We start from the raw sequence: 10,925 nt of genomic DNA, 5'->3' as shown, positions 1-10,925 counted from the left end.
TGATATTACGAATGCAAGACACCTGTAAAAATATTGACGAATTCGGCGCACCTTAAGAGGAACAACAATTATGGAAACCTCGGAGGGCTAGGATCAGCCTATGAAAATTATTTTAGAGGCACAACCTATTTATGTTGTGTTCCATCACATGACGGTTTAGATCAACCTATGTACAGTTATTTGTCGGCCCGTGCATCGCATGGGGTTTTTTTGCTAGTTAAATAAGTTCGACAAAATCTAAAAAAAAAAAGAAAAAAGGTGAGCTTGTGTGGCAGTTCTCTCATGCAAAAGTAAGCCACGAAATGACTTTCCGTGAAATTGCCTAACAAATAACTTTTAGCCCTCTGATCTATTGATTAGTGCTAGAACTTAGAACCCCACTCCCTTTGACCACTGATCATGGCCTGGGAAGTGCTACTTTGGCTATTCTCCTTCTTTGTAGTCATCGCTCTTCTCGCAATAGCCGTTTATCAGGTATTTCCAAAACCCTAACCCTAGAAATTCATGTCGTCTATATCTTCAACCTTCTCTTTATCTTTCATTTGAAAAAAGATTGTAATTTTCCTTTTTTTTTTATACTTTTCGGTTAGAATTTTCATTTTAAAACAATTTCTTTTCTTTTTTCCCCTTCTTCTTTTATTAAATTGCTTCTTGTTGCAAATTAGGCCAGTCGAAAAACATCACACAGAAAAAAACATTTTATTGTGCATCTTGTGATAGGATACTGATATTGGCACTGCCATGTTTTGATAATTGCACAAACTCATCTTGTCTGTTATTATTTAAACAGCTGTATACAGTTCCTAAAAGGTTATCATAAACCCATTAAAAAGGGAAAAACAAGCTGAGTTTGTCAATTATCAAAACTTAGCAGTGCCAATATCAGTAAGCTTATGGTATTATCCAAGGAAGCAGGATTCTTCCCTGGGAGCCTTTGATTCCCGCTCTGGCAACCTCGAGCAGGATTCTTCCCTGGGAGCCTTCGATTCCCGCTTTCGATCCCGTTTCGATTCCCGCTTTCGATTCCCCGCTCTAGCAACCTTGGTATTATCTATGTACTAGGGACATATTTATTTGATCTGGGTATACTTCCATTTATTGTTATCCTTTTCTGTATACTTTTATCTAAATAATGAAAGTATATTCCTTCCATTCCAAGCATAGAAGTCTCCCATTTCCCACTGTTGTAAATTGTAGGGACTGGTTCTATTTTTTCCCAACTCACTTTATTGGACACCTTGTATCCATGTCTTGCTAGAGGCACACTCATGACATGCTCAATTCTAAATTACATTGATTAAGAAGAAAATCTGCATTATCGCTCCTCTAATTGATCATTATTTTTATTTGTTAAAATGTTGTTTGCAGCTTATTTGCTTAACAGATTTGGAGTCTGATTATATCAATCCATATGATTCATCAGCTCGTATTAATGCTGTGGTCATGCCAGAGATTGTGATTCAAGGAGCACTTTCCATCCTTTTCCTGCTAACATGGCATTGGTTTATGTTCTTGATAACAGCACCTCTTACATATTACCATATAAGATTGTACGTACCATTCTTCTATTTGGCAAAATGAGTGCTTGATATTCTCTTGTAAAAGGTGTCTGCTCCCAATATAATGGCTGTGCTGCTATTTTTTACTGTCTTTATTTGGATCCTCTACTATGTAAGTATTACTGTGAAAGCCTTGTTATGGTTAGACAGAATTTTCTTTCGTGCATGCCCATGTTGATCTTGATTAAGGATTACTGGGATGGTATCAATTTCTTTTTAAGTTTACTGTTTGGTGAGGGGATCAATTGTCTGTTTAACTTTACTGTTTGGTTTACGTAATCATATTAAATGCTAATACATCCTGTTTGCTGGTTGCATGCCTGCATTGACAGCTTGCACATCAATGCCATACATATATTTGTAAACAAATTGCAGGTTTAGTCTTTCGTCATAAAAAAAATGGGGGGATTAGGATATGACTTAGTGACAGGAAACTAGGAAGAAAACATGCACACAAGGCTCAGAATTTAGTGCTTGTAACCATATCAATTAGGTCAATTGTGCCCTTGATGAAAATGAAATGACTCATGAACCATTACACTGTTAGGTTTTGTTTCTTTCAACGTAAAATTGGGGTAAAACAAAGTTTACACCCATTTTAGGACAAAAGAAACTAGGCCTTGATGAATTTTTTTAATAACAAACTCATGAGCTAGGGATCTAGTGACTTGTTTAAAAATCTCATGAGAGTTTCCTAGCATTTGGTCTTCAACTCAGTATACCCCTAATTCATTTCTCTCCTTACACTCTCTTTCTTTTCCCAGAAAAGTAATCTGCAAATTTATTCGCAGATTCGCACCTCATGTCGATTAAATCCATTCCAAACTCATGAGCTAGGGATCTAGTAACTTGTTTAAATAGTTATCTCATGAAGTTGAGATGATCCAACGACTATAAGATATTTGTTTGTAATAATAAACTCATGAGCTTGGGGCCTACTGAGTTGAAGACCAAATGATAGGCAACTCTCATTTGCAAAAGCACTTTATGGGTCATGCGGTGTGGAGCTGAAGAGAAAAGGTGGTTGTTGTGTTACTTGTGTATATGTGTTTTTTTTTAAAAACAAACTCTACAATGTTCAAAACTATATCTCTTTTATGAACCCCTACTCATTTCTCTGCCCCAAATCATTCTCTCCAAGTGGCGAGGTTGCTACTTCCTTCCCCTTTCTGGCACTCATTGCGGTAGAAAAAATAACTAAAAATGGTGACTAGATAGACATTGATACTCAAGCAGACCCAAGCAGCCCTATAAAGCTATTTGTCGTTCAACCCTATCTCCACCTCGATACTTTCTTACAGGCGAAGCTCTTGGACGCTTTGAGCCTCCCGAATTCTCCCAAAGGACAGCGAGATGGTGATATGGTCGGTGAATTTGGCAAGAGGAAGATGTCAACGAATGTCGTTATTCAGAACCCAACTAACCCAACTATCCGTCTACCGAAGGCAAATGTAGGTTGGTCTTTGGTGAAGACCCTTTGCATATTTTTGAGAGAAGGATTGGAGTATGAAACTGGCTGGTGCTAGGTTTGATTTCGGGGAGTCTCCCCAAAATTCATTGATTTTGGAAATCATGATTCCTTAAGTTTCTTCTCCCCTCTCAAAACCTATAAAATCAGTGAGGTTAAAACCGCAATTTTATCAATTGAGAACTTAGTTTTTTTTTTTGACTGGCAATTTAGAGCTTAGTAAAATCAGTGAGCTTTTTCATTCAAACGATTAACAAAACTTTAATTTCTAATTTATGAATAAAAAACTTAAGTAAAACTTGTGAGTTTTGCGCATATTTGCCCCTAACAATTATAAAGGAGTTATGTGATTTAGATATTTCGAAGATGGTGTGTAAGGCAGATTGGGCTTTAGGTATGACAACTACAAACTTCCTAGAAGTCACTTATTGAGCCTCACCTCTGCCTCGTTTACGTGATCAGATCTGTTGATTTGTACCGCAGCCATGAGTCCAGCCAAACACTGTTGGGAACACCTTGATCCAATGATCCTAGGCACTTGATCCATCATGCCTCATTTAGGATTCACCAAAAAAAAAGGCTAAACCATTGATTTTTGTAGTCCTTGAACTCGCCTCATGATGTTCCACACACCATTGATCGTAAAAGTGACTGCCTGCTCATTCTCCTATAAACATTGTTGCATGGAAAACCATATGTCCTCCCTTTCTTTTTCTTCTTTTATTTTTATTTTTGAGAATTATGTTAACCTGGAATGTGAGTTTCTTTTGTTCTTTATATTGCTGGTTCCAAATTTTCAGTCAGCATGCATCTTTTATATGCATAAATGCTATTTTCCTGAGGATGTCTGGCCTATTATCTGTTTCAGGTACATGAAAAGGAAACATTTGATAGATGTTACTGAAATCTTTAGCTTACTAAATGGCGAGAAAAAGCTTCGATTGATCAAGCTTGTTTTCTATCTGATTCTCTTTTTTACAGTTATTTACAGGTCTGTCTTTTTCCCTAACTTCATATAACTGTCATCCTTGTTTTCTCATTGGACATTAATTTGCTTTGTGCGTTATTCTTGCTAATTCTTGGTCAGTCTGTACATGGATACAACGTTTGGGCTTAAAATTTCTCCAAAGAAAAAAATTACTTTTTCATGCAAACCTTGTGTTCGCACATGAACTTTTGGGAATTTAGGAGCATAAAATGAATTCTAATTTTAGTAAAACAGCAGCATGCATTCCAAATGCATGTTGATTCCAAATGCATATTACTTGTAATGCATTCCAAAATTAATATTGAAAAACATGCTTTCCAAAATTAAATTAAACATGTCAGAACAATCAAAGGAGCCAAGGTTCTTATAGAAATTCTAAGCTCACAATTTCATTCATAAAATAGAAATTCAAGTTAAACAACTCATGCAAGTTTTACATAGTAAGTCCAAAAAAGAAAACAACGAATGGGACATAAATATGATCTCAAATAAAAAAATCTGTCATAACAATCAAATCTATATAAATCTACCTAACTATGACACAAATGATATCTAGGAGAGGTAAGGAAATAATTGGTGATAATATGATTTGGGTAGGGTGTTAAGGGTGACACGGGTAGTACTGATTAGGGAAAATAAAGGTATATGAATAGAATATGATTCATACTCGGGAGTGATCCACTGGTGTTATATTCTCATTTGGTACAAACTTGGGGTTCGTGGGTTATTCTGAAGAACTTTTAGGAGCTTGATGGGCAAGCCTTTAAGTAAAGAAACACTATCAATTCCAAACCAGATTAAGCATTCAAAAGTCAATCAAATTGTATTGGGGGTTTCACTTATTAGTTAGCTTTTAATATAATTCTGCAATAAACTTAATTCTTTCCAAACATAATTTGCAATCACAATTCACATCATAAGATAGACAACTTATAAATATGGTCGGCAAAGTCTATGAAGTTGGATTACAATCTGAAAATATAGAGAATGCTAACACCAGGGCCCAAAGAGTCACCTATCTATGGGAAAATAATCTAAAAAATGAAGCAGGTTAAAGGGTAGCTGGCCAAGGGAGTGTCGGTAACAAAAATCAGGTCTCAGAATGCAATAAACTGAATAGGTCAGATCTCATCCGTTGGTAAGCACATTGGCCTCAAATCTTATATGTGAAAGGGTCAAGAAGAGTGGTGGAGAAGCCGCAGAAGTCTGATCAGTCCAAGGGCAGCATGAGTCACCAATTTATCGTGCCAAGGAGGGGAAAGATGTAGGAAATATGCTCGTGTGCAGCCGTGGCGGCGACCAGCTTCGAAGGGATGCGACAAGGTTAGAGGAGAGGGGGATGAAGAGAAGGAAAGAGGATTGTAAACGGCAAGGTTATCGAGTGAAAGAAAGAAGAAATGACAGAAAAGGATGGCTATTGGCTGCACTACAAGTGCAGGTGGGGTGAGCTGATAGCCTAGGATAGATTAGGGGAGTCAACGTAGCAAGGTGAGGAGAGATTTCTCCTTGCGTCAAAAGACGAGAGAACTTCAATTGCGGCTGCTCCTTGTGAGGGTTTGCACAAAAATTCCAAAACACACTTCCCCTCTAGGGCCATCTATCCGATTTATAATGACTTGAATGAGATTAGAGGCAAGCCTTAGTTGATGTGGACAAATCCATATCTAGGCTGCCAAAAATAATAGCCTCAAAATAGAAAGTGGTCACAAAAAAAGAAAGAGTGCACAAAATAGAAACTACCCTAGATGCTCAAAATAGAAACTATCCTAAGATAGAAGTACTCCTAAGACTGGAGCACATCGAAATTGCTAAACAAACAATCATTACTCATTTTAAGGTCCCTTATTTTGTGGCTCAATGCGTTCATGCTAGGATTCTTGTGTCTATATTTTGTGATCTGAATTCTAACATGTTGGAGATTGTGTTTTCAGGTTTTTTTTTTTCGCTTTCTATGATATACTGTAAACATTTTTGTTCTCTCCCTTTCTCACAGAGGCTATCTTTTGCAGGCTTGTAGCGGCTGCTGTTGTCTCTTTTATTGATGAAGATGATGGTCCTCTGGAATCTGGGATGTTTTGAAACCACTCACTGTAAGATTATCCTTGTGAATATCCCATTGCCTATTACACTGTGGGCATGTTTGGCAATCATGAAAAAATATATTCCATTGAATATTAGTAAGGCCAGTTGTGTGTTCGAGAGAAGGCAGGGAGGGACATTAAAAACCCCCTGGCAAAACAGGAAAATAAACTATTTTGAAGCAGGGCATATTTTTTTCATTGTTTTTAAGGCATTTCTCAAGCTCCCTCCAGGCTCTTTCTACTCGTGCCATCTCAAGTCTCTCCCCTGCCCATCTTCTCAACTCTTTCGCCCACGAATATTCCATGGAATAATTTTTCATAGTTGCCAAACATGCCTTATGGGGATGTTTGACAACCATGAAAAAAATCACAGAATTCCTATTTACTTAATTAGTATTTACCCAACGGGGTCGAGGAACAGAGAGGGCTGGTGAGAGAGATTTGAGACAGGCGGGTGAGGAAAGCATGAGATGGGATGGAAAAGTAGGGGAAAAAACCAACAAAATAGAATTTTTTTTTTTTTTTTTTTTCACTATTTTTAATCCCCATCTCATGCTATCCTCCTCACTCACCACCCCCCCAAATCTCTCTTTCTCTCGACCTGTGTGCCCCTTTCTAACACTTAGGGGCCGTTTGGATACGTAGATGCGGCTTTTAGAATCCAGGTATTTAGTTTGAAAACAATGTAAAAGAGGGTTCATGATCAAGTAGCTGTATGCTGTCCTGACAACGTTTCTTAGATTTTAAGTGAGAAATTCAGGTTGTAAAAATCTCTCCTGCATCCTGCATCCTGAGATTTCCAAAACCTGGAAATATGGGGATTTCTTCAAAATTGTAGCTAAGAAGCAAGAGAGTTGCAGATCCTCCCATATTTCCATGTTATAAAAATCTTACGATGCAGGAGAGATTTTTAAAACCTGAATTTCTCACTTAAAATCTAAGAAATGCATGAACCCTTTTTTACACTGTTTTCAAACTAAAAACCTGGATTCTAAAATCCGCGTATCCAAAGCCCTAGGTCAACAGGAATTCCATGATTATATATTTTAGAAAAACGCTGGTCACTTGGCTGCTTGGGTTCTCCACAACCAATCAATGGAAGTGGTGGTACTCATGGCTAACCAATTAAAGATTCATTAAAATCTTCTTTTTCCCACAAACTAGTGTCTGACCATAAATCTTCTTGGCAATGCTCTTTTGTTTTTCTCTGTTGAGAGAGAGAGAGAGAGAGAGAGAGAGAGAGAGAGAGAGAGAGAGTATGCCCTCAGGTGTTATTTTCATTTGAGTTGTTCCATGTCTACTATTTGGATTGCAGAAATCATTTGGAATAGGTCAGAAAGGAAAAATATTTCTAAAAGTTCCAACCTTTTTTATATATGGAATCAACCATATTCAATATTCAATTTTTACTTAGAGGGGCCTTCAATTTATTATAATACCCTTTTAAAATAAATTAGAGGAATGCTAAACTCAGGGGCACCCTAGCATAAATAAGATGAAAGGGCGCCCCCATTGGTTGAAAATCACCAACCTGGTGACTTTCTTGGTGAATTTCAACGAATGGGTGCATCCTTTCATATTATTTATGCAATGGCACCCTTGAATTTAGCATTCCTGAAGTAACTGTACTGTTGGGTCGGAAATATTTTTCTTGCAATCCAAACAGGGGTGGCTAGTGTAGTGGCCTTGGTTTTTCGGTTATTGAATCGGTACGACCAACTCTCAACTTGATCGGACCTTGCCTCTCTTACTTGCAGGTGGGACCGCCTCTATCTTACCGACAGCTGTCAGATTACGGTGTCAACTGTGTTGGTTAAATGTGTTGCCGTCAGATGTACAAAGCCTTGGGCCCACATGTTGAAAACGATGAATTTCTTGCCATCTGTCTCGACTTTGATAAGCTTAATAAATTTGGTACGAAAAAAGATAACTTGAATCACCACTATTCAATTTTTACTGTCATATCATTTTCCTCTAATTTGTGGAAAGAAGGAAAATTTACTGTTTGAAATGTTTTCCTTCACCCTGTTTGAGCTAAAAAATGACAACCAAACAATATTTGGTATTTCATATTCCTAGAAATGCTCAGCCGTCTTCCCTACTTTTTGCAACCAAACAAAGCCAAAGGAAAATAATAAATGCGCCCCTTTCCATCACTTCCCATTAGCATTGTACGTGGCAATCATGTCACTTCATCCCTTCAAATGTGAAGTACATCAGTCCCTTTGCAGTCATACTGTAGCTGGGTTCTCGGTGTCCTTAGTAATTAAAAAGGGCTCATTTATCATTGCCCTTTCCTTACATGCGACAAAGTAATATACCTAGACTGAGCCTATGGCGAAATGTTCAAGACTTTGTTCTTCAACCGGGAAGACGCTTAGGCTGCATTTGAATTGCCGGAATTAAAAATCTAACCGGAATCGACATCATATTCTGTTTCTCCCTTAAATGGAATGAGAAAAAAAAGTAAATTTTTTTTTTTAATTCAAAAACAAATCTAATAAAGTTTCCTTCCCGACCGAGGTGGAATCAGAGCACCACCTATTGGGGGCGGGAAACAGATTCCGGCATTGCCCCCTTAATTGTGACCTGGTGTCAATTCGGCCTTCTTGATTCCATTCTGCTTTTTGAACCCAACAATGAAATTGGGCAGATTGGAATATGATCCAGATTCCAACTCATAGAATTCTAACGGTTAGGATTGTGTAAAATAATGGGAATAAGACCCTATAACTAAAATCTTGCTAATGGGATAATCCTACTCCATCCATTTGTGCAGATTCTCATATTACATCACATACGTACATTTCACCAGCCACAATTTTAACGGTTAAGATGTCCATCACATTACCCGTCCACCGTGGGAACAAAACAAATCAATGGTTTTGATCCAAGTGGTCCCCACTCTTAAATCTACGTATATAACTCATGATAACACTCTCCGGCCTACGAGGGCGAATCACCACGATCGATTGCCACGTGGCAGCATTGGAGAGCTACTAAAGTTTTGCACAGCGTCAAATTTTTGACGCTTGATGTTTTTTTTTTTAATGTAAGAGAGTGACGGATCGACCCCCGCAAGATCAATTTTTGACGCTTATCTAGTTTGGTCCCCTCCCTGTGAGAAAGTATTGGAATACGGTGATACTCGTATAGAGGTGGAGGCAGTTACGGAGACATACGGTCCATGAAATACTACCGTGGTGCTTTCAATTCGTAAAGTTTTGAAGAGCGTCAAATTTTCCGTCTAATTTTTGACGCCTGATAATTTTATTTAAATGAAGAAAGTGACGGATAGACCCCACAAGATTAAGACCATCCACAGGTGGATTTTGTGGAGTTTGGTCCCCGTCCGGTGAGAAAGTTTTGGAATATGGAGATACTCGTATAAAAGTAGAGACAATTAGGGCGACATACGGTCCACCGAAAGCTACAGCTGCATTTTCTTTGTTTTCTCTTGACAAGGGTGCATTTAACATGGTTTTAAATTTCGGTTTCGGTAGTCATTCCGGCCCTCACCCTGAAAATTTGGCTGAAAATTTAGGAAAAATGCTATATAATAAAAATTTTGAGATTTTTGGGTTGAATTTCTCAAAATTTAGGACGAAATTACATAAAACCGAAATTTGGGCGGAAATTTGGTATTGTTTCTGATGCAGAATGTATGGTGTTGATCAAATCTTTTATTTTTTATTTTTTATTTTCGTTGTTTTATATATTGTATTTTTTTGGGGTGTCAAAACTTGTCTATTTAGCTTGATTTTGGTGTTTTTAGAAAGGTTTTCGATTACCTATCAAAAGAGCCCAAGATTAAGCGATTTGGAATTGATTTGACTAAGTTATAGGCATTTTTAGGATATGGTAAATTACTTATCTAAAGAGCCCAAGATTTCGTGATTTGGACTTGATTTGGTTAAGTTATAAGCAGTTTTATGATATGGTAAGTTTCTATTACAGGATTACTATTATAGGATTATCTTAGTCATATTTTTTGCTTTTATTTTTGTTACTTTAGATAGAAGATGGAGAATAATTGTTGGGCAAGTATTTAGGCTCTTTCATGTGGGTGAAGAGTTTTTCTCCAAACCGTGGCATGAGTTTTCAAACCCCCACTAGAATATTTTATTCGCTTCTTGTTGAATTTTATCTTGGTGCTGTCGCTCCACGCTCCCTGCATCAGTTGGTATTATAGCACAAGGGATCTCCGACGAATGCAGGACGGGATGAGGAAGTCGCTGCACTTAACGTTAGCCAACCTGATCTAGCCGTGGAGAACAGAGAACTTCAACCAAAAGTGAAGACTTTCACACAGTTAGCACTACTGGAAGCCCACATCCATGAGAAGACACCAATGGATCTGAGAGTACGTGCCTTCGACAGTCATTTTCATGGCTACGCGTCATGTAAGGGATTACAAAAAAAAATAAAAAAAGGGGGAATGAAGAATAAAAGATTGATGCGGCGCCTAATAATTAGATTTGAAGGAGAGTGGCTTAAACTCGAGGTTGAGTTTTTTTCAAGCGGGGGTTTCTAATGCAGAACGCACGGAGTTGATCAAATCTTTTATTTTTTATTATTTTCGTTATTTTATTTGTAATATTTTTTTGGGGTGTCAAAACTAGTCTATTTAGCTTGATTTTGGTGTTTTTAGAAAGGTTTTTCGATTACCTATCTAAAATGCCCAAGATTACTTGATTTGGCTAAGTTATAGGCAGTTGTAGGATATGGTAAATTACCTATTTAAAGAGCCCAAGATTACTTAATTTGGACTTGATTTGGCTAAGTTATAGGCAGTTTTAAGATATGGTAAGTGTCTATTACGGGATTAC

The 10,925-nt window shown here is 37.6% G+C and overlaps 1 protein-coding gene across 1 annotated transcript; it reads left to right on the top strand.

Moving 5' to 3' along the window:
* The first annotated feature begins 289 nt into the window (after window positions 1-289).
* LOC143845531 (Cornichon family protein) lies at window positions 290-8,054 on the top strand. Its single transcript, XM_077353908.1, has 5 exons — window positions 290-474; window positions 1,369-1,550; window positions 3,896-4,018; window positions 6,025-6,105; window positions 7,854-8,054. Exons 1-4 carry the CDS (start codon window positions 400-402, stop codon window positions 6,092-6,094), a joined length of 450 nt encoding a protein of 149 aa, XP_077210023.1. The 5' UTR covers window positions 290-399; the 3' UTR covers window positions 6,095-6,105; window positions 7,854-8,054.
* The last annotated feature ends 2,871 nt before the right edge of the window (window positions 8,055-10,925 follow it).

Source organism: Tasmannia lanceolata, unplaced genomic scaffold (genome assembly GCF_043159265.1).
Source record: "Tasmannia lanceolata isolate RefF3 unplaced genomic scaffold, GAP_Taslan_0.1 ptg000015l, whole genome shotgun sequence".
Classification (NCBI taxonomy): domain Eukaryota; kingdom Viridiplantae; phylum Streptophyta; class Magnoliopsida; order Canellales; family Winteraceae; genus Tasmannia; species Tasmannia lanceolata.
The sequence above is the reverse complement of the archived record's forward strand: the minus strand, read 5'-3'. Positions and strand labels throughout refer to the sequence as shown.